Below are 23,282 nucleotides of genomic sequence, written 5' to 3'. Positions count from 1 at the left end.
CGCGCAGGGGCGGGCGCTGGGGGCGGGGAGGGGAGCGGGGGTGGGGGTCCTGCCTGCCCGGGGAGCCGGGGCGGCCCCTTGTCCGGCCACCCCCACTGCCCAGTCCCGCTCCCGGCCGCGGCGGCCGCAGCAGTAGCGGCTCCAGGATGGTGAGCGCCGCTGCCCTCCAGACCCGGCCTGTCGCCCCCGGCCCGCGCCCGGGTCCCGGGGCCGGACGCCCCCCCAGGCCGCGCACACTCACCTAGGACCGGGCCGGGATGCCGAGGTACGGGCCCGCGGGACCGGGCTGGGGCAGGCGCCGGGGCGCGCGGCCGGGCCGGGGTCAGGGGGTGGTGACCATTCGGTCGGGGCGTCCGGAGCTTTGTCCGCGGGCGCGGGGCAGTGCAAGGGCGGGAGAGGGAGGGGGCTGAGGGTCGCGGGGTTCAACCAGGCGGGGGTCGAAGGGCAAGGCCAGCGAGAAACCTGTGCGGGTGCGTGGGAGCCGGGGGTCACTCCCCGGGGGTAGGGGCGGGCAGAGAAGGGGATCTGCTCTCCGCCGCCGACGGGCACCCTCTTCGCCGCCCCCTTTGGTGCGGAGGATGCGGGAATAGCGAGCAGCCGGCCTGGGGGGGGGGAGCCTGCGGGATTGGGGGGTGGGGAGCCAGGATCTGAGGGTTCGGGTCCCAGAAGGATCCTGTGTCCGGAGCCGGAGGGCCGGCCCGCAGGCCCCTCCCACTTTGTCAGGTCTTTGTCCAGCGGCCCGTGTGTGTGTGTGTGTGTGTGTGTGTGTGTGTGTGTGTGTGTGTGTGTGTGGTGGGGGCTGGGTTCCTGGTCCGGAGATTCCCCAGCATCTTGACGGGGCAGTGACAGGAGACTGAAGCCACCGAAGCCCTGCGCCCTTAATGCCCGACCCTTCCTTTCTTCTCTTCTGGCCCGGAGAGCACAGACCCCATCTCGGGGTCAGGGTGCTGCGGGAGCCGCACTTACCTTCACTCAGGGGCCACAGGCTACAAGGGAGACCCGCCGAGCTCCCAGCTCTCCAGGCGGAGCCCCTTAAACTTCCCCGATTCACGAGCCCACTCTTGGTCTACACAGATTCCCTTGCTAGGCACACGGTCTGTGCAGGGCCCTCTGCAAAGGGCTGGGCACACAGTAGGTGCTCACCAAATGGAGGCCCCCCTGCCTGGCCCCTCCGCTCCCCGCGCACCTCCCGGGCGCAGGCGGCCTGGGAAGGGGTCTGCGCGGGGGAGAGTGTGAGCGGCCTGGAGCGCAGGGGTGGGTGGACGGGTGGGTGGGCTGTTAAAGGGACGGTCACTAAATCAGGATTAGGCCGTGGGGCTGTCAGGCTGCCTGGCCCTGTTTCCATGGATACCTAATTTGGAGGAGAATAGAGGACGGAAGAATGTTTGTGTTGTAGTCCGCACGGCTGCGGCGGCTGAGCGGTCTCCTGACCCAGGCCCCGCAGTGAGGACCCGGAATCCGGTTCCAACTCCCTTCTGGGCGTCTGCGGCGCGGGGCCGATAGGCACTTCTCGGGGCCCAGAGCGCACTCGTGGACTGGCGGTGCCGGGGTCCGGAGCACTCTGGCCGTGCGCGCGGAGCCCCAGAGCCCCCCAAATGCAGCTTGAAACCCCTGTGCATCTTTCTGGACTCGGCCGGGCTGGGGTTCCTCGGAGCCATAGCACACGCCACCCTCCGCTCTGCTTCAGCCCGGCAGGACGGGCGCGCAGGGCGGCTCGGGGGCCGCGGCGTGGCTGGACCGGGCCGCCAGCCACACCGGTACCTGGTCGCTGCGCGGGCTGCGAGGCAGGAGGAGGGGCCGGGCTTCCCCGGGTGGGCGAGGAGGGGGCGGGGTTTGCCGGCAGGCGGTGCTGCACCGAGTGACAGGCCTCGTAAATCCCCCTTTCCCATATTTAACGCCTTTTCATTTGTTTCTACTTGATTCCATTGGTGTCCACAGCAGCCACCCTTGTACGGAGTGACCCCCGTGCCCTCGCTGTAGTATCTGCTGGGGGAAGGCCCACTTGGGCCAAAGGGAACTTGGCTACGTGAGGCAGTGGAGTAGTTCCTGGAGAGGGCCCGAAAACCCCCATTCCTCAGGGAGACACCCAACTTCCCGGGAGAAGAAGAGAGGCAGAGAAACACGGTCTCTGAGGCCCTGCGAGATGTTCTGGCTTTGGTATAAGGGTGGGCTGGGCCAAGGATCCTGGGAGTGGACACAGTCCACAGACTGGAGGGGTCACAGGAGGGGTACCAGTCCCCAGTGTGTCTCCCAGAGCCCTGACTTGCCTTCCTCCTGGCCCTTCTGGCCACAGCTTTTTATGGGGCAAGAATCCCCTCCCCTCCCCCACCTGCGCTGCAGCTTTACTGCTGAGATCTCAGACTCTCCACGCAATTTCACGCCTCTCTGCCTTTGCTCTTGCTGTTCCCTCAGCCAAATGCCTTCCCCATTGTCCCTGTCTTTCCTCAACCTTCTTCTTATTCTTCAAGGCCCAACTCGGATGCCCCACTTCCTCCTTGTAGCCTCAGCCCTTGCCCTTCCCTCCATGTGCTTCTGGCCCTGCACCTGTGCCGCGCTCCAGCCTGCGTGGCTGAGTCCACACTAGGCTTTGCCTCAGGGATAGAGGGGGAACATATACTTCCCTGCCCCTTGCCCCCATGGGCCTGGCCGGGGGGGCTCAGCACCTTGTGGGCAGCCCATAAATATTTTTTTGCTGAATTAAATGAGTTTTATAAGGACAGCCTGCAAAGCATAGAATCTGGACCTTTTCTGGCAAATAGTTCTGTGCTCCTGGGTGAGTGGAGACCCCTGGGTGGGTCTCTGACTCCACCTCCTTGCTAACTCTCCCCCTCCTCCAAAGTCAGGGAGGACTTTGCCCCTTCCTTTCCCCACAGACCAGCATTCTTTCCCTGCCATTATCATCCTGTTAAACAGAGAGGCCAGTCAGGATCCATATGGATCACATTAACAATTGCTTATTATCTGGGCCAGGACTGCCCCCACTCTCCACCCCCAGCTCCTACTGCTCCAGTTGCTGGGTCCTTAGGAGCCCGGTCTCCCCGCCTCCTCCTCCCTCCACAATTGGTCAGCCAGGGAGGCCAGGGGACAGCCCGATCTCCCCCCCCACCCTGTGCCTTCTAGCAGAACTTTGCTTCTCAAAGAACTCTGAAACCTCTGAAGAACTTTGCTCCTTCATTCACTTGGCTGACAGTGAATGACTCCTCTACCTGATTTAATGAAAACCAGGTTCCCTGCAGGAGCATGACCCTGTGAGGTTTCAGGGCTGCAGCAGGAGAGGTGGGCCCAAGGCCCAGGTGCACCTGTGGTCTGCAACAACCCTTGCTTTCCAGTGGACAGAGGCGAGGCCTGCTAGGCTGGCCACGGGGGGTACTGGTGTATTCTGCCCTCTCAGCCCTGGGCTGGCCCTGTTCCTTTGGGAGCTGACCGGCCAGTGAGGAAGACCAAGGCCGGAGAGACCCTGCAAGGCTGAACAGCTGGGTCCCGAGCCTTGTGCTTCTGTCAAAGATACAAATCCGAGAGTTTCCTGGAGTGGCAGCTGAATTGGGCTTGAAGACTGGGCAGTAGAATTTATGTTGACATGCATGCAGCCCAAGAATACTAGAGATGGAAGGGGGCTTTGAGATTACCCAGTCTGGGAGTCCAGAACTTTCTTTTGATTCCCAGACCCTCTCAAGGAACCAGCAGAGCCGTCCCTGGAAAAAAATGCACTTGCATGGGTTGACAACAGACTTTGCACTCTGCTTTGGAGGGCTCGTGGCCCCCCAGAGTGCAGGGGACCCTGCATCTAGAAGCCCTCACCCTAGTCTAGCCCTCTAGGAAGCGCTGAGGGCAGGGTCGGGCCCATGGTGCCCAGCACTCCTGCCTTCACACGCTGAGCCACCAGGGGTAGCAGATCAAGGTAACTGGCCAGGCTTTGAATGGGAAAGGTTCCCACTGCTCGTGTGGGGGTGTGGGTTCATCATCTCACCTCTGAGTGTGTCACCTGGAGAAAGGAGGTCCGGGGCTTATTTTAAGGATCCATTTGTCCCCAGGAACCAGGAAAATCTAGCTTCTCCAAGCATTTCATAAGCGTCTCGATAAATCATAGCTACCACTTATTAAACATTCTATCTGTTCTCTGTGAAACTGGACCAAGAGCCATGCCTACTTCATAAGCACTATTATGAAGATTACATGAGGCAGCAGGCCGGAGCTGGGACCCCCGAGTCCTGGTCGTGGATGACTGTGGGCCTGTGCAGGCCTGGTCAGAAGTGCAGGTGACAGTGCTCTGAGCTGCCATTGCTCTCCAGGCTGACATTTCCCTGCTTGGCCAAGCCAAGGAGAGGGGGCTGCAGTGGAAGCCACCCGGGCGCCTTGCTCTCTTTTCCTTTAGTACTAAGGTGAGGGCGGTGCACTTCATTCACCTTGGGGACTGGAGGTGGGGTGGGGAGTGCTAATGAATGGGAGGGCTGGGCGGTGGCCACAGCCGAGTCTCCACAGAAGTCTGACCTGATTTTATGGTGACCGATCATGGCCCTCACCCTAGTGGCCAAGCCCTGGGCGGCAGTGACTCTGCCACCAATGAGGTGTAGTTGCCATGGACAAGTCCCTTACTCCATTTGAGTTCGAACCTCTTCATCTGCCAAGTGGGGACAACACTAGTGAGTTCATAGGTGGCAGAGCCCTGGTTTCAAGGAGTGTGCCCCTTTGTCTCTGAAGTATATACGCACCTTCGGTCGCTCCCTCAGTGACTCAGCACCCAGGGTCTCCAGAGAACCACTTCCCAATGTGGGAAGAAGGAGAAAAAGGGCGCGCAAGTGCCCTGGCTGTGGCAACTCTGTCCCAGCCATGTTTGGAGCTTTCTCCAAAGGTGTCAGAGGGTGAGGAGAGGACAGCTGCTTGGCTGTGTCAGTACCCTGACAGGGGGAGCAGACCTCCCTCTCCCTGCCCCGACAGACTTGGGTCACTGGATCTCCAGCCCAGTGCAGGGTTAATCAGGACGGATGGGATGGTGTGGCAAAGAGGCTGCATTTTGCTCTAATGAGCCTGCGTTGAGCACTGTGTCCCAGCACTGTGCAGGGTCCTGGGTGCACCTTAGCCAGGCTCCAGAGGGTGCCCAGCTTGGGTTGGGATTCCTGGGTCCTTAAATTTCCCCACGCACCCACCAGGTGCTTGTGTACCAGGCCCTGAGCCGGTCTTCACACCTTGGGCCTCCCGTAACAACCCTCAGCTTCTTGAGTGGCCAGGAGGGTCAGAGCTCACCCCTGGCTCTGGTGTCGTTTGCTTTGCCGCAAACACCTAGTGCCAGGCATAGCCGCACGCACTGTGCACTCAGCAGGGCCCTGTGTCAGGCCCTGGGTGTTTTATCCAGGTAACCATTCCTCCAACATCCACCCTGAAGAAGCATACGAGATAGCTGGGGACCAGTGAGGAGGCAAAGGGACAGGCTGCACTTCCAGGACCATCTCCTTGTAGTCCCTTTGCAGAGCGGAGCCCTGAGGCTGTGTGAGCCGGGCAGTGGCCCACTCAGAGCTGTGGAATGGGTGCGGGATGGGTCGGGAAAGGAGAGGCTCCGGCCGGAATTTGACAGCAGGGCCTGGCATCATTGGTGGAGTTTCCGAGACTGTGTTTCCCCAAGTGGAGGCTGTTCATCAGTGACAGAGACTCTAACTCTGTGGGAATTAGTGGGAAGCTGGGAGAGCCCAGCTGCTGCTGACCGGCCTCTCTGGCTCTTGGCTGCTCGAGTCTGAGGTGAAACGTTATTTTTTTCCAGCCCGGTGGGGAAGAAAAGACCTACCCTTCACGGGGTTCTACCCTGTCTCTACCAGTCTGCCTCTGTTCTCCCTAAGAGCTCTGGCCACTGGGGGAGGTGGCCTCTTTCACTCAGCTCCTAGACAGACAGCATTCACCAGTGGCCAGACCCTCACCCCTCTGGAAAGGGGATGCCTTTCCAGACGGACCGAGTCCCTCGTGGGATGTCATTCCTATGGCACCGTCTTCCATCTGCAGCCGCCTTCAGGCCAGAGTTTTAGGGTCGAGCTCCCTATCGGTATAGGTGGTGCTGCCTGCAGCTTCAGGTTGGAGAAGGCAGCTGGAGGACCAGGGTGCAGGGGTTCAGGTCAGTGTGGGACTTGTCGGGTTTGCCATGTCCGCTACCTGTGCAGGTGAGGACAGACCAGAAAGCTGGCGGAGAGGAGGGGAGGAGCCTGTCACCCTTCCTGAGAGAGCCCCTCCCAGTAGCTTCTGCCGCGTGCCTGTACTGATGGGGAGCTTGGCCCTTCCAGAGACAGCCCACATGTTTGCAGACAGGTAACATTCAGCCAAACGTGGAGGAGCTGCCGCATCAGAGGACAGGGAGGAGCGGCAGGGCTGCACTGTGCTGCACGAGCCACCACCTGAGAGGAGGCAGGCACTCCTGGTCGTCAGGAGTCTTTCTGAGGAAACCTTCAGAAACCTTCTGAGTAGACACTCCCATTCCCCTAGCCCTGGCCTGCAGGCAGCTGGTTGCCTTGACTCTCCGATCACTTTCCTCGGGCTGTGGCAGGGACTGTGACCAGGGCCTGGGTCTCAGACCTGCCATGACTTACTTGGTGCCTCGAGAAGCACTTAGCACTTTACTAAGCTCTGTGGCTGGCAGCTGAGGATGGAGGAGAGTTGCGGGGAGAGGGCTGAGGGGGCCAGGGGAGGTTAGTGAGGACGGTGGAAATCAAATGGCACCTTTGTGTTCCTAGCTGATAAATGAAGAGCCGCTTCTTAGGTGAGAGGCAGGAAAGCACCTAGAGCCGACTGGCTCGGTGGGTGGCACCAGGCCCGAGGCTGGTGAGCTGGACAAGTTAGCTGTGCCCGAGTTTTCTCCGCTGTAACATGGGGACAGCAGTCGCACCCACTCCAGGGTTATTGTGGGGGTTGGAGCCGTGCTCACCCCACAGTGAGACCCGCAGACAGGAGCAGCCAGGTGTTGCTGCGGGTGGTTGTCCATCTTTGCCTGGCAGCCTCCCCTCAAGTTCTCACTCTCTCTCTGTTCTGCTGGCACTGCAGGTGTGGGGGGCCACCCCCTTGAGGACAACACTGCCTGCTCACACCCCGGTAGACCGGCCAGGCTGCATAGCTGGAGTTGCTCAGCCCAGCACCCCGGGGGCTAGGAAGGGCGGAGGAGGGGGCAGAGGCACCACTGGGGAAGCCGGGTGGGCTGCCCAGGCCTGCTTCCTTCCTTCTCATCAGGCCCAGCCCTGCGGTGGGCGTCTCCCCCTCCCTAGACACTGAGAGGGGGCACACTGGGGGCCAGGGACATAGGGTCACCTGGACTTTAAAGCTGAAGTATTTTGGAGGTCACATGCCCCCTAAATGGACTCAAGACAACCTCGGATTCTGAACCTGGCTGGGTGGGTGGGGTGGGGGCTCTAGTCTCTCAGGCTGGGACCCGTGGTCCGTGACCCCTGACAAATTCATGGATAGAACTGTACTTCAGTAGTAGTAATTCCTTCTGCAACCCATGCATTTTCACATCATCTCTTCCCCCAGCGTTACTGAGGTGTAACTGACAAAGTAGCCCCACATATTACTTTTTTATTGCAGTGGAATTGACATACTGGTTTAAGGTGTACAACATGATTCAGCATTTGTATGTGTTGTGGAATGATCATCACAAGAAATCTAGTTACCATCTGGTGCCATATATAGTTATATTCTTTTCTTGTGTATTTCTTATCATGCACTGGAAAAGTATTTTTGAGAACAGGCCACATGTTTACCAGACTGAAAAAGGGGGCCCTGGCCAGGTGGCTCAGTGGGTTGGAACATCGTTCCACACACCAACAGGTTGTGGTTTTGACTGATCCCCAGTCAAGGCACATGTCTAGGCTGCAGGTTCGATCCCTGGTCAGGGCACATACGGACGCCAGCTGATCGATGTCTCTCTAACTTGTCTCTTTCCCCTTCTCTCCCCACCCCACTGGAATTAATAAACATATCCTCAGGTGAAGATTTAGAAAAAAAATTTTTAAAGATTTTATTTATTTATCTTTAGAGGGGAAGGGAAGGAGAGAGGGAGAGAAATATCAATGCATGGTTGCATCTCCTGCATCCCCTGCTGGGAACTGGCCTACAACCCAGGCATGTGCCCTGACTGGGAATTGAACTGTGGTTGTTTGGTTCAAAGGCCTGCACTCAATCCACTAAGCTACACCTTAGAAAAAAATTTTCTAAAGGGGCCTATGAAAGAAGACCGGCGGAGAGCTGACTTCATCCTCCCGCCCACACTCACGCAGGGCCAGGACCTGGGGACCAGGAGCTGGGCCCCGGGAGGGTCTCACCCAGCCCCGGAGGGCAGTGGTGTTTGGGTCAAACAGTGACCACAGCCTCCTCCACTGGGCACCTGCGGACTCGGGTCCACTCGAGGTCCCCTGAGCCTGGGCACAGCTGTCACTGTCTCCCTGTGTGATGAGAAGCGGAGCGTCCCAGGGAGGGACTGGCTGTAGCCAGGGCAAAGCACAGGGTTCAGCTGCGGGTCTTACCTCCAGGCCTTGATGGAAAAGTAAATAATCTGTAACAAGAGGAATGACTGACCATATAAGTAATTCCTGTATTAAAGTGTATACTCCAAAGGCCCTGTTCTTAGCGCTGTCGCATCAAGGGAAGTTTCCTGAGGGAGGCGACTCTGGGAGGGAAAAGGACAGGATGGAAAGGGAGCAGGAAGGGGCTGCTTGGCTAGGGAACCATTTGCTGTGCAAAGGCCCAGGGGCAGGGTGTCTGGGGTGGGTAATGGGGAGCCCAATTTAACAGGTGACATCGACTCTAAGTAAGGGCTTTGAGTGGCAGGACAGAGGTGCAGGAGACCTATGCCAGTGCCCAAGAGGGAGCCAGCATCAGTATCAGCATCACAGTGACCTAACAGTCTGGGAGCGGCCTAGTGCAGAACTAGGAAGGCGGCATTCTCGGCAGAGGCCCAGACAGAGCAAAGGCCTGGAAGTGTGGACATGTGTGGCCTACAACACGGGCCGCTGTGGCTGGAGGGGCTGGAACGGTGGGGTCCAAGGGCGGGAGGAAGGAGTAACTGACTCATCTCTGGTGCCAGGGAAGGGGTTTGGCGTCCTCTCCCTGATGAGAGGGGGTTGAGTCTGTTTTAGGTAGAAGGACCTCGCCAGGAGCCTGTCAGAGAAGGATTAGGAGGGCAGAAGAGGGTGTCGAGGGAGGCCGTGACCAGATGGACGTGCGGGGGCTGCGAGAGGTGGCCACACAGGGCCTCCAGGGTTTCCAGCCTGGGCGAATGCACCAACTCTGGAGACAGAAGGCAGAGATGTTTTCCCTGGGGAGTCTGAGGTCTTGGTGGGCTTCCAGGGGGTCCTGAGAGTATCCCCCAGATTCCTAACTCTCCTCAAGGCCCCCAAGAACAGGAGAAGTGTGGGTCAGGTTGAAGTCGGGTCTGGTTTGGTGGGCTCTCAAGAAGGACCCAAAGGGGAGTTTCTAAAAGGGGCAGTTTGGCCCTGGCTGGTGCGGCTCACTGGACTCAGTGCCGGCCTGCCAACTTGTCACTGGTTCAGCTCCCAGTCTGGACACTTGTCTAGGTTGCAGCCCTGTCCCCAGTGGGAGCCTGTGAGAGGCAACCACACACTGATGTTTCCCTCTCTCTCTTTCTCCTTTCCCTCTCTCTAAAAATAAATAAAATCTTTTTTTAAAAAGCCAGAAGTTTGGGGGGCAGGGGGCATGTCAGAGTCCTGAGACTCCTCCCTCTGTCGGCAGAGGAGGAGCTGGTGACAGATGCCTCAGGACTCAGGACTCAGGACTCAGGTCAGAGGGGTCAGGCTAGGGCATCCTAGGATCTGTGGTTTGGGACACAGGCTACACTTTCAGTGCTGTGAGCTCAGTGCCCCTCACGGCTCTTCAGACCCACCTGACAGTCACAGTCAGGGGTGTGACAGGGACCTTCTCTTGGGGGGTGGGACTCACCACTCTGGGGCCCTGCAGGCATCTGAGAAGTTGCGTTTCTCTCCTTGAGTCCCTCAAGCCCATTGGATCTTTTTGGCAACAGAAAGTATCCTCCCCCTCCCCCAACACACACACTGTCCCAGGCTGAAGCTCTGAGCCAGCCCTCCTAGGAGCTGAGTCAAATCCTGCCCTAGGGTCCCGCCCCAGCCCCCGGGTCCCTCCAGCCAGCCTAGACAGTGCTGCCCGCCCTTCAGTGCCCTCACGCCAGCCTGTGAGGGAGCTGCCACGTTCTCCAGCTTCTCACTTGAGGAGACAGAAGCTGAGACCCTTGTCTGACATTTCAGGGGCTGACTCATGCCCTGCGCCATGTGAGTGAGCCACGGGAGAGAGGTGGGACTGAGCTCCACACAGATGCCCTTGGCTTGCGGGGTGGGCTCAGAAACCCCTAGTCCCAGGTGAGTCCTTCAGGCTGGCCTTCAGACACCTGCTAGCTCAAGTCGCTAATGCATCCAGCCCACACCTGTGGGTGTCTGGGAGCAGCCAGTGACAGGAGAAGGGGGAAGGGAAGGAGTATGTCCTTCTGTACAATGGGCTCACTCCATAATCCTGGCCTAGCAGCCTGTTGTGGGGCCTGTTGACGGGGAGAATGGGCCTCTGGGCGGTAACAGCTGACCTGCCGAGCCCTCTGGAATGCACGGACATAGAGTACCCACCCTCCCTTTCTATCTCCTCCGGGGTGCAGGAGTTGAAGTGTACCCCTCACCTGCTCCCCTGAAGCTCAAGAAGTGCGAAGAGGGCGTGGCAGAGGGGGGCAAGTCCCAGGCTCAAAGATTTGACTTGGCTTCAACCAAAACTTGTGTTCACTCAGTGCAGCTGGTCTCAGGCAGGCATGAGGGAGAAGCAAATCAGCCTGGCCGACCCTGCGCGGAGGGTGATGGCTGTTAACCTGGACCCTCCCAGACGCACAGTGGTTTAAAAGAGGATGCTTATTAGCCGGAATGGTTTTCTGTTGCTGGAATTCCCTGTAGCCTAAGTGAACAAAATTTAGACAGGTAAGGGCACAATTGTGTTTTCTCTTGGGGAAGGGGCGAGGGTAATAACAAGGCTAGTTCCCCCTTCCCGGTGTCTCCAGGGAGATGGTGTCCCTCCACCCCAACCCCCGTTCCTGGGGATGGTCTAGCCTGGGGAGGCAGGGTGGTGCAATGAGGGGCTCATAGAGCCCCTGGCAGCACAGTGCGGCACTAGGAGGGGCAGCGGTTGGAAAGAAGTGGGTGGGGTGGGGGGAGGGGAGGGCCTCAGAGATGGAAAAGTGATTAGCGGGGCGATGAGGCTGAAGTCCGGCCCTGGCAGCCCCCAGGGCAGCACAGGAGAGAAAAAGATCTGTTATTCACAGAAGGCAGACAAAGATGGCTGCCGGGTGGGCCACCCCCAACCTTCCCTCCCCTGCCTTGCCCAAGGCAGCCAGATCACGGGGTATAGGCGAGTCCCCGAAGCCCCGGATGGATGCCCCTCATGGGAATTCTGGGTGGGACTGTGTCTGCAGATAAAACCTTGGCACCTGTGTCCTGGGTCCAGCTCCTGGCTCCGCAGAACCTTCTACAAAAGTAGGGGGAGCCTCGGAGCAAGCCCCAGCCTCCTGGGGTGGTGGATGGGCCGTTTGATCAGTGAGTGTGTAAATCAGGATTTTATGGATCGCTTATTCACTGCTGGAGCTGAGGCCCCCAAATTCCTCTGTGCCCCAGAATGCTTAATCTAGTCCTGAGCTTTTCCCTGGGAAGGGAGGGAGCAGAGCTCCCCACAGTGCCCCCCACCCCTCCTGCTGTGTCTCCTCCCAGGGCCCCAGGCTTTGTCATTGCAGGTTGAGCGGTTCAAATGTGCTAATATACTCCCTGGGGGCCACCAGGCAGTGGGACTTACTCTTTAGTGCTGTGATTGGCCAGAGATCATGGGGGGGGGGTACGGTTCCTGGCAACAGCAGCTCTGTGTGTGTGTGTGTGTGTGTGTGTGCCCGCGCGCGCGTGCACGCCCCCGCCCGCTCTCTCATGCACAGGCCTGTTTGTGGGGAGGGGGTGTAAGGTGTCCAGCCTGCTCACACCACTGGGCAGGGACAAAGGATCTTCATCCAGCCTGGAACAAGGATTAAGACCAGAATAAACCTTGTCTCTACCTGGTCAGGCTGGTTAGGGAGCCTACCTGTCCATCTCTATATCCTCTCCTCATATCTTGACATGGTGGGGACTTGCTCAGTGTGTGCTGAATGGACGGATGGATGAGTGACTGTTTTTTAACTGCTGTTCTGCCTGCTGGAATAATCCAGCACCTACAGATTCCTAAACCTCCTCCTAAGATTCCTAAGTGGCTCCTCTCCCCCTCACTGAGATTCTCTTTAGCCCAGGCCTGGCTGACACAAGGCCGGACATGAGGGCCTGGGCAGGCCTCGGGGGACACAGCTGTGACCCCTGGACTCTGGTGCCATTTGAGAGTGCTTTCACTGTGGTCACGTTTCTCCCGGCCGGCTCCCATCTGTCCTTGGGATTTGATGAGGATGAGGATGGTTAACCAGGGGGGATGGGTGTCCAGTAGCTGACAGGGGAGGGAAGGAAGCACAGCCCAAAGGGCCAGATGACAAACTACCCTGTCCTGCCCTGCTCCCTCCTCTTCGGCCTGCCCCTCCTTTCCTGGCAGCAGGCAGGGCAGGCTGGGCTGGCGGGGAGTGGCTGGTCCAGCTAGCCCATCCTCCATCCTTCCTGGGCAAGCCGGAGCCCAGCCTCGCCATTAAACTGCTTAGGAGCGCTGAGGAAGGAGTCCGAGTGCTAGGGAAGTCCACCCGGAGATCCCGAGAAGTGAGGCTCCACGTTCAAGAGAAAGCTACAGCGGGGTTCCAGCCGCAGTGGAAGCACCCGGGGTGCAGAGCCCGCTGCTGGCTGGGGTGGGAGCAGCGCCGTCCGGGAGAATGGCGGGAACCCTGCGTGTCTGCGAGGTCGGCTGCGGGCACCACGCACACGTGACTGCTGAGTGCTGAGTGTGGCTAGTGCTGTTGGGGACTGAGATCTTTTTAAACATTTTTATTTATTGATTTTAGAGAGAGAATAAAGGGGGGAGAGGCAGAAAGAGAGAGAAAAAAAGGTTTCGTTGTTCCATGTAGTCACGCATTCATGGTTGCTTCCTGTGTGTGCCCTGACGGGAAACTGAGCCTACAATGTTGGTAGATCGGGGTGATGCTCTAACCACCTGAGCAGTCCAGCCAGGGAGAGGAACTGAAATTTTCATGTAATATAACTTCAATAATACATTTTTATTTTTAATAATAATTTTGACTGTAAAATAATTAATAGATTTTAGTGAATTTAAATTTAAATAGCCACTTGTGGCCAATGGTTAAGATGTGAAAAGCACAGAATTAGAGTCTGTGTTGAGGGACGGCAGCCAAACCTTTGGGTACAAACCCCTTTCTGGCTGTGACCTTGGGCAGGGCTCTTCCAAGAGTCAGTGCTCCCTCCCCCATCTATCAGACCAGCAGCCCCAGTGTGGGTTATACGCAGCTTGGGGACCTTCTCCTCCTACGGCCAGCTGAGCTACTTTTAACAGGTCCTGGGCTATGATGGGGCAAACATCCAGGGACAGACCAACAGCCCATGGTGGGACGGGAATGGCTGTATGGAGCCCTAGACTTTTCAGCATCTTAGGGATTTCCATGGAGTTGTCAGTCCTAGAAGCCTTCCTGGAAGAAGGGGGCTGAAGGCAGGCCTGGACTGGAGCTGTGCTTAAGAGCTAAGCTCTGAGAGGGCCCTGTGTTGGGTGCCTAGGTACCTTGGCCAAGGCTGGAGGAGGGAGGGGTGGCAGAATGTCCTGAGTCCCAGCTTCCCCTCCTACTAGGTGTTAAAACCTTAGGGAGAACCACCAGCCCCCTCTGAGCCTCCACTTCCTCTTCTGTAAAATGGGGAGAATGTGAGTGTCTGGCAGGGCGGCTGTGAGAGTGACTGAGTGGTAACCATGAACGTCTGCGAACACCAGGAGGCTGGGAGAAAGGGAAGGGTTCTCCTCAAGGGTGCTGGGCCCCTGGCCTGGCCTCTCAGAACGACAGCAGATGGTCACAGCCTGTCTGTGGCCCTGACCGAGGACATAGGCAGGGATTTCTGCACTCCCCCCCCCACCCCGTGCTTGTGCACACTGCCCAGATGAGGGCCGCTGGCTGGCCTCACTCAGGCTGACCTCCTGCTGTTTGGCATTTGACATCTGAGGAGTCCAGGGCACACCCCCACCCACCCCCACCCCAGAGAGGAGCGGGACGGGCGGGCAGCCCGCTACCTTGAGGAAGCAGGGTCCCAAGGGCCCTGATCTCTTTACCATGTGTCCGGTGGCCTTTGATGGGAATTCCATTGCCCCTTTTGTCTTCTCCCCAAGGCCTGGCTGGGGAAAGAGAGAAGGAGGAAAAAAATTTTTAAGAGAAAAAAAGGAGGCCAGGTGGGATGCCTGGCAGCTGGGTGCCATTTAGCAGCAGGTGCCCTTCCCTGTCTGCCCCGAGGGGACTGCCTGGCTCTGCCAATTGCCATCCTCACCATCTCACTGGGCTCAGATCTAGTCACCCCAGTTTTTTTTTATTTGGACCCAGAGGCAATTTCAAGCCTCTTGGCTCATTAGACATCCAACCATCCTTCTATTCTACAGAGTCTATTAAGGACTTATTGTGTGCCAGGCACTGTCCTAGGTGCCTGGAATATGAGTGAACAAAACTTCCCAGTGGGCACAAGAAAATGAAGCAACAAGTAGCTCAGCTTTATGATGAGCACTACACAGACCATCAGGTTGAGGGGGACAGTGAGGTGGCAGCTGAACAGAGACCTGGGGAGAGAGTGTTTCGGGCGCAGAGCACAGCAAAGTCAAGGGTGCAAGAAAGCTGGGTGTGGGGATCAGTGAGGAAGCCAGGGAGGCTGGAGGGAGGCCCAGAGGTAAGGGGAAGCAGAAACAGATCACAAGGACCTGGTAGGCCACAGTGAGGATTCTGGCCTTTCTTCTGAATGAGACAGGAGCCATTAGACATTCTGGGCAGAAGAACAGCACGATCAAACGTGTTTTCAAGGGTCGTGGTGGCTGCTGTGTTGAGAATATGGAGTGGAGTGGGGGACAAGGGTGGGAACTGGGAGGCGAGACAGGAGGCTGCTGCAGGCGTCCAGTGAGAGGTGGCGCTGGAGGTGGTGAGAAGCGGTTGCAGTTTGGGGAGATTTTTGAAGCCAGCGCCAATGTGACTGGCTGGTCTGTGATGTGAGAGCTAGAGAGGACCCCAAGGGTTCTGGCCTAAGCAGCTTGAAGGAGTGGAGCTGCTGTTTTATGAGATGAGAGGACAGGGAGGGGGATGAGGAAGTCAGAAATTTGGTTTTTGGACACGTCAACTGTGGTAATTAAATATTGGAATGGAGGTGTCAGTACGAAGGCTGAATACACTGGTGGGAAGCACATAGGGGAAAACTAGGCTGGAGAACCACTTACAGGAATCCTCAAGGTACAGACAATGATCAAGGAGATCGGAGGGGGTCTCCGAGGAGTTAATGTGGAGAGAAGGTTCCAAGGACTGAGCCCTGGGCTCTGTAAGGCTCAGGGGGAGGGGGTGAAAGGAGGGCATGACAAAGGCTGAGGGGGGGCAGGGAGTCCAGTGAGGAGGTTTCAGGACAGAGGGTTGTCAGCTGAGCCCAGTGCTGCCGAGTGGAGCCCCACCGGAGCGTCAAGCACCAGGCCCGTGCAGGCGAGCGGGCAGCTGCAGTGCCAAGTGCGAGAGCCTGGGTGGCAGGCGTTCCGAAGAGCATGGGGGGAAGGAATCAGCAGTAGTCACACAGGGGTCTCTGAAACTGGTTTTTGTTTAAAAGCAAGCAAAGAGCAATAGGATGTATAGTTGGAGGTTGATCAAATGGTTTTGAACATTTACCCCCCTAAGATGGGAGAACAGCAGCATGTTTGTGGGCTGATGAGAATGAGAACAGGGGAACTGGTGGCGCAGGAGAGGGGAGAACATGGGAACAGTGGCCCTGAGTGTTGAAAGGGGGTGGAATCGGTGCGGAGGAAGAACATCTCCTGTTCTTGCTGTCAAGAGGGACTTTCTGCAGCTTTCCCAAGAAGGCAAGGGGTGGGTTAGGGCTGGAAAGGCCTGGGAGGATGCATGAAGGCGGCAGGGCTTGTGGGAGGGGCCGGGGAGGGGGGCTTGAAGGATGGGAATGAGTTAGGTGGCTGGGAGAGGGAGGGCACCTCCAAGGGTGGACTGTGTGAACACAGGCATGTAGGTCTGAATGAGCAGGGCTGATTTTTTTCCTGATTTCTTTGGGTCCCATGCATGGAGAGGAAAGCTGGCTTGCACTGCATTGTTGGAAGAACCAAAGCTGCCTGGGATGTTCACAGACGGTAAACAGGACGAGCAACTTGCCCTGAGACACAAAGAGAGCCAACCTGACAGTGACACACCTGTCCCGGACATTCCTGCTCCTTGGAGATCGCAGCATGCAGCCTCCTCCTCACCTTCCTATGCTCCCTCCCCTCCCCCAGCTCCAGGTTCCCCATGTTGCCACCCAAGGAGCATCCGGACATGAAGGAACAGCGTTCAGACCCTGTGCCGGGACCTCTCCTCCCCTCAGGGGTCTGCTCCTCAACCTGTATCCCTGTCTTCCCACAGCCTATAGAGGTGGGAAAAACACTGGCCAGAGGGAGGAAGCCCCCATCCCCACCCTGGGCAAGCCACGCCTCCTCTCTGGGACTCAGTTTTATCATCTGTAAAGAGTACCCACTTGGGTGAGGCATTGTGGACAGTGAGTGAGTGGTAACACAATGTGCCCACATGCCTGCTCGGCTCTGGTCCACCCCCCTCCCCCAACCTCAAGTCCAGGAACACACCCCAGTGCTTTCCATCTTCCCACCCATTTTAGGTGCTGCCCTGAACCCCTCCAAAACCAGCACCCACTGCCTCTGACCCTCCAAACGCATCTTTCCTTTCTCTTCCTCTTTCCCTCCCTCCATCCCCTCTCCTCCCTCCATGACAACTTTTCACCTTCCCTTTTGTCACCTGACAGAGACTGAGACTGGTCCAGCCTCAGTCTGAATCCCCATCCTTTCCATTTTTTGCCATGAATGGGGCCAGCATTTCTGACAGCTGGCCCGTGGAGCCACACATGAGAGGTGTTGTGAAGCACTGGCCGGCAGGCCGGCGGGAGCAGGACAGTCTACCCGCAGAGAAGGGGCTGGGGCCCTTGCAAGGAGCGTTTGCAGCTGCCTCTCTGGCCTCCTTGGGTTCACCCCTAAATGTTTATTGCTAGGCCCTGCCCTAGAGGGTCCCCCAGGCAGGGCTGTGGGGATCTGGCTGTGTTGGGGGCTGCTGTCTGGCAGAGACCGGGGAGAGATTCCTGTGTGGTGGGTGCCAGGGCTGTGGCAGGTGACTGGTCCTTTGGAGTCCTTTTGTCAGCCCTCCCTTTCCTCCTGCAGTAAGCAGGGGCTGGCACGAGGGGGCAGGGCCCAGTGGAGGGGGACACAGTCCAGCACGAGCTCTGCCAGGCCACCGGAGACCCCCTTGGGGCAGCAGTTGTGAGCAGTAGACAAAAAGCCTGGGACAAAAGGCCTGTGGGAGCTGCGGTGAATAGATTAATGAGATTTCCATATGAGGGCCAACAATGGGATTCTCCACTCCAGCCCCTTTGTCCCAGGCTGAGATAATGGAGCCCTGGGGAGACTGCTCAAGAGGGGCTGCATCAGCCCCTTTCCACACAGGACTGGAGCCGCCACACAGCTGCCCCTCCTACCCTGCCCAGGCCCCAGCCCTGTTCGGTCCACTACCCTCCCTCCCCATGGGTAATGGAATTCTGATTCACAGAATTTCTGTAAGACTGGAAGGGGTGTTAGCAGCCTCCTCAAGGAGTTGGAGGGGGGCACAGACGCTGCATGGCTGGGGTCCTTTACCACCGCAGCATGTAACGGTTTACTACTCAGGGCCCCCAGTGGGAGAGAAGCCTACGGTCCACCACCTGCACCAGCTTTGACAACTGAAGAAAGTGAAGCATGAGAGATGAGGTGTCTTGCCCAAGGCTGCAGTGACAGCTCCCAGGGTTCGCTGCCCCAGGATGCCATGAAAGGGGGCAGGCGGGTGTGGGTGAGGGGAAAACACAGTCCCTCTACCCTCCCACGGCACCGCTTCACTTCTGACACCAGATGTGTGGGTTTTCCACACCAGCCAATTCTGCAACATCAGCTGGGTGTCCTACAAATTTAGCTAAATTCTGGCACTCTTTACCTGGAGACAGCATCAGATGCCACTGGGTAAGGGCTCTGTCCCACAAGACTGCCCCAGTTCAGATGCTACTTGCAAGCTGGGGCTGTCGCCTGGGTTCTGACAGGCTGTAAATTGGAGGTTCCCATTCCCCCTCCCACCCCGCTCCTTGGGTTCAATTAATTTGCTGTAGTGGCTCCCAGAACCCAAGAAACCAGTTTACTTTAGCAGATTACCAGTTTATTACAAAAGAATGTAACTCCGCCACAGTGGGAGACGCACAGGAACACGGGAAGGAGTGCAGCGCTTCCGGGCCCACTCCCCGGGCACCACCCCAACCACAACCTCTCGGAGTCCCCACCCTTTCCATTTTTTGTAGAGGCTTCATTACATAGGCATGACTGATAAATCACTGGGCACTGGCGACTGAGCTGGGTCTCCAGCCCTCTCCTTTCCCAGGAGTGGGGGTGGGGAGGGGCTGAAAGTTCCAACCATCTAATTGGCTGGTTTCCCTGGCAACTACCCTCCATCCTTGGGTTAACTAAGGGCTTTCCAAAAATTACCTTAATACTATAAACTCAGGTGTGGCTGAAAATGGCTTGCTATGAATAACTAAGACATCCGTTTTACCCACGGCTTGGAAGCTACTTCAGGAACTGAGGACGAGAGGCCAAACAGCAAAGTATGTTCCCATTGCTCTTATGCTTAGGGGATTCCAAGGGTTTTGGAACTGTGAGCCGGGGGCTGTCTGTAAGTCGAATATGCATTTCTTTTAAAAAAAGAGATTTTATTTACTTATTTTTAGAGAGAGGGGAAGGGAGGGAGAGAAGGAGAGAAACATCAATGTGTGGTTGCCTCTCACACACTTCCTGCTGGGGACCTGGCCTGCAGCCCAGGCTTGCGTCCTGACTGGGAATCGAACCAGCGACCCTTTGGTTCACAGGCCAGCGCTCAATCCACTGAGCCACACCAGCTATGGCTAAATATGTATTTCTTAATCACACTATCACAACCGGTGTCAGACCTGGCGCAGGGAATGCCCTTCCTGGGTCCATGGGGACTGGAAAGGTCCACGGGGACTGAGGTCGGTGCACTGAGTGTTCTGGCCATTTGTAGAGGCTGAATCACTTCTCTCATTGATGCTAGAACATTTCCTAAAAATGAGGGGTGGGCATGTAAGAAATTTTTTACTTACCCTTCCATCTAGTAATTCCTTCTGTTACCATTTACTGATGGCCTAAGTTTTGGAGTCAAGTGGACCCAGCTTCTTATGTGTAGGAGGCACTTGGCCTCCAAGGGTCTGCAGAGAAAGCTGCTTCAGGAACCTGAGCCCACTCCCCCGTGGGTGCAGTTGCAGAAAGCTGCCTTTGGTCCGCAGAGCCTAGCCTCCCCTAGGGAAGCCCACAGGCCCAGATGAGGGACTGCATAGCCAGTTTAGGGGTGCGGATGCTTATCAGGTGGCAAGTTTATGGGGAAAGGGGCAGCTCGACTTGGGCCGTTTTTCTGTGAGAGAACACAAACTCTCCTGCATGGAGGGCGCAGGCAACGTGGGCTCACAGCCCCCTAACCCAAACTGGTGCTTCCAACCGCAGGTCTGGAGGGTAAGTACACAGGGTCCAGCAGAAGTAAGGCCTGCGTGAGTGTGGTTGGGAGGATAATAACATGGGTGTAATAATTTAAAGTCTTAATTTGAACATTTCACCTAAAATGCCATATAGTGTGCTTGAGTGTGATATTGTTACGTTACAGAATTACATGCTTATGATTTGGGAATAAAAGATTTTGTAATAAAAAGGGGTGTTATTTGTGCTGGACCCTGTGTATAGATGTGAGGCACAGCCACATTCCCACGCAAACACAGACATACGTTTCCACAGGACCAAGGAAGAGATGTAGACTAGGTCATGGCCTTGGGCTCTTCTAGCACCAAGTACCCACAGCACTGGACCAGGGAGGAAGCGCAGCCAAGAGACAGGGTCTGGGCTCCTTGGTCTGACTGGTGCCCTAAGAATCCTGCTCTACTATGTAAGGGCTGTGTGACCTTGGGGCTGCATCGGTCTGTGTTTCCTCATCTGTAAAATGGGAATGATGACAACAGCATTGACCTTATGGGGCTGCTGTGAGGGCTATATCAGATAAAGCACAGAACAGGGCTGGCCCTGCCTGAGGTGCTGGGAAACAGCACGAGGACCCTTCTGTCCCATCAGCCGGAATGAACCACCCTCACAGAATGTTCTCCAAAGTAGTGTGATAAATGGTACAATTAAGAACGAGCCACTGTTCCAGTGGACTGGAGGACTGGAGCAGTGGCTCGTTCTTAATTGTACCATTTATCACACTACTTTGTGCCCCACACTGGACTGCATACTTTACATACATGATCTTTTTGAATCCTCAAGACCACTCCGAGAGGCCTAAGTTATGCCCTTTAACAGATGGAGGAATTGAGCTTCCCTGAGACAGGGTGGGGAGCCTGACCAAGGTCATACACTAACTGACTCTGAATTCAAACCCAGGCCTCCCTGATTCAAAGCTCACAGGTTTTCCCCAGTCCCAGGGACTTGCCTCAGTTCCAACTCAGGTGATGTAGAGGGCTGGAATGTAGTCTGTGAACCTGGGAGTGAGGCGGGAGGTCCGTCATGCAGGAAGCTGAATGGCAGGGGCTTGTAAACTGGGCCACAGGTAGGCCCAGAGTCCCTGTGTAAGAGCAAGACTAACTGGCCTGCAGGTGGGGCAGGGAGACAGCGCTACCCCGACCTTTCTGAGTGGGGAGGGAAGGAAAGCAAGGGTGGGGGAGGCTGGTTGTGTCAGGAAGCACCCAACTGAGACTGCATTTAATGCACTAGAGAGATCAGGACAGAGCATACGTGTATAGCAACTCTTCACACATTGGGTTTGAAAGTCAGGACAGTGTGTCCTGGACGGCAGAACCAGCCTGCCCCAAGCTGCCGTCTCAGTGGGTTGGCCAGCGGTCGGTGGGCTCTGAAGGGTCTCACTACTCACTCCTCTATTACAGCTCTGTTGAAGATGCACTGGACACCGGAACACGCCCAGCCCCTCAACCAGTGGCCAGAGCAGCACCTGGACGTCTCCTCGACCACACCATCACCAGCCCACAAGTTGGAGCTGCCTCCTGGGGGTCGCCAGCGCTGCCACTATGCTTGGGCACACGACGACATCTCTGCCCTTACTGCTTCCAACCTCCTCAAGCGCTACGCGGAGAAATACTCAGGGGTCCTGGACTCGCCCTACGAGCGCCCTACCCTGGGCGGCTACGGCGATGCCGCTTTCCTCAACGGCGCCAAGGGAGACCCCGAGCCTTGGCCAGGGCCAGAGCCACACTACCCCTTGGCATCACTCCACGAAGGCCTCCCGGGAACGAAGCCAGGCAGTGGGGGCAGCTCCGGGGGCCTCGGGAGCTCCCCGGTATTAGCCGGGAACCTTCCTGAACCCCTCTACCCCGGCAATGCGTGCGGGGCCCCTCCCGCGGCGCCTGAATACGCCGCAGGCTACGGCGGCGGGTACCTGGCCCCCGGCTACTGCTCGCAGACCGGAACCACAATGCCCCCGCCGCCGCCGGCCGCGCTGTTGCAGCCTCCGCCTCCGCCGGGCTACGGCCCCTCGGGTCCTCTGTACAACTACTCTGCGGGGGGCTACGCTGCGCAGCCCGGCTACGGGGCTCTACCGCCGCCCCCGGCCCCGCCGCCGACCCCCTACCTTCCCTCCGGCCTAGCGGCGCCCACGCCCCTGCCGGCGCCCGCCCCATCCAGGCCTGCGCCCACCTCCTACAGCTTCCAGGCGGCCGCTCCCGGTGCAGAGGCTGGGGTGTCGCTGAAGCGCAAGGCCGCTGATGAGGGCGCAGAGAGCCGCTACCGCAAGTACGTCTACGAGCCTACCAAGGCCCCGGCAGCCGACGGCGTCTCCTACCCTGCGGCGGACAACGGCGAGTGTCGAGGCAATGAGTTCCGGGCGAAGCCTCGGGGAGCGGCGGAGGAGGCATCGGGCAAGTACGCCGACGGCGTCTCTCTCAAGGTCCTGGGCTTTCCGGTCTACGGCCCACAACTCGAGCCCTTTGAAAAGTTCGCAGAGCGCGCCCCGGCGCCAGCTCCCCGCGGGAACTTTGCCTTGCCGTCGGAGGAGCCTCCCAAAGGCGTGGACCCAGGGGCCCTGGAGCTGGTGACGAACAAAATGCTGGACTGCGGACCCCCGGTGCAGTGGGCAGAGGTGGCGGGCCAGGGCCCGCTCAAGGCGGCTCTGGAGGAGGAGCTGGTGTGGCCCCTGCTGAGGCCGCCCGCCTACCCCGGCAGCCCACGCCCGCCGCGGACAGTGCTACTCTTTGGGCCTCGGGGCGCGGGGAAAGCGCTGCTGGGACGTTGCCTGGCCACGCAGCTGGGCGCCAGTCTGCTGCGCCTGCGCGGAGCCGCTCTGGCCGCGCTGGGCGCCGCGGAGGGCGCGCGCCGGCTTCAAGCCGCTTTCGCGGCCGCGCGCTGTCGCCCGCCAGCTGTGCTCCTCATCAGTGAGCTGGACGCGCTGCTGCAGACCCGGGAAGACGGCGCCGCCTCGGGTGCGCTGCAGGCGCCGCTCCTGGCCTGCCTGGAAGGCGGCTGCGGCGCGGGGTCCGACGGCGTGCTGGTCGTGGGCACCACCTCGCGGCCAGCGGCTCTGGACGAGGCCACCCGCCGGCGCTTTGCTCTCCGCTTTTACGTGGCGCTGCCGGACAGTGCGGCCCGAGGACAGATCCTGCAGCGGGCGCTGGCCCAGCAGGGCTGCGTGCTGAGCGAGCAGGAGCTAGCGGCCCTGGTGCAGGGCACCCAGGGCTTCTCCGGGGGAGAGCTGGGGCAGTTGTGCCAGCAGGCAGCGGCCGGGGCGGGCCTCCCGGGGCTGCAGCGCCCCCTCTCCTACAAGGACCTGGAGGCGGCACTGGCCAAGGTTGGACCCCGGGTCTCTCCCAAGGATCTAGACTCGTACGTGGAGTGGGACAAGATGTACGGCTTCGGACACTGACGGCGCGCGGGCGAGGCCTAGGGAGTCGCCCCTCCCTCCCCGGCCATGGGAGGGACGTCTTTAACCCACCGAGCTGGGGAGGGTGCCAAGTGATGAATGTGGGAGGGAGAAGGGAGGGTGCAGTTGGTGGATTTTT

The 23,282-nt window shown here is 58.2% G+C and overlaps 2 protein-coding genes across 3 annotated transcripts in view; one reads left to right on the top strand and one right to left on the bottom strand.

The window, feature by feature from the left end:
- The window catches only part of LOC128626807 (translation initiation factor IF-2-like), a 20,161-nt gene extending 18,816 nt beyond the window's left edge, over positions 1-1,345 (bottom strand). Inside the window, exons 1-2 of the mRNA XM_053661436.1 lie at positions 1,144-1,345; positions 242-602 (exon numbers count right to left, since the gene is read on the bottom strand). Of these exons, the coding sequence (XP_053517411.1) occupies positions 242-602; positions 1,144-1,345 (563 nt within the window). The remainder of the gene's footprint in view (positions 1-241; positions 603-1,143) is intronic.
- On the top strand, positions 51-23,282 carry FIGNL2 (fidgetin like 2). Of its 2 annotated transcripts, XM_037137264.2 has the most exons (4): positions 51-265; positions 16,435-16,541; positions 18,725-18,824; positions 21,159-23,282. In XM_037137264.2, the coding sequence occupies exon 4, from the start codon at positions 21,170-21,172 to the stop codon at positions 23,144-23,146; it is 1,977 nt and encodes a 658-aa protein (XP_036993159.2). In that variant the 5' UTR covers positions 51-265; positions 16,435-16,541; positions 18,725-18,824; positions 21,159-21,169; the 3' UTR covers positions 23,147-23,282. The 2 variants fall into 2 exon arrangements, with proteins under 2 accessions (XP_036993159.2, XP_036993165.2); XM_037137270.2 differs by lacking the exons at positions 16,435-16,541; positions 18,725-18,824.

The sequence above is a fragment of the Artibeus jamaicensis genome, unplaced genomic scaffold (genome assembly GCF_021234435.1).
Source record: "Artibeus jamaicensis isolate MK-2021 breed Jamaican fruit bat unplaced genomic scaffold, CSHL_Jam_final contig_233, whole genome shotgun sequence".
Lineage (NCBI taxonomy): Eukaryota > Metazoa > Chordata > Mammalia > Chiroptera > Phyllostomidae > Artibeus > Artibeus jamaicensis.
This window is presented reverse-complemented; position numbering and strand designations above follow the sequence as displayed.

Coding starts and splice junctions, on each gene's coding strand:
- FIGNL2 (XM_037137270.2), top strand. CDS start 21,170: ATGCACTGGACACCGGAACACGCCCAGCCCCTCAACCAGTGGCCAGAG.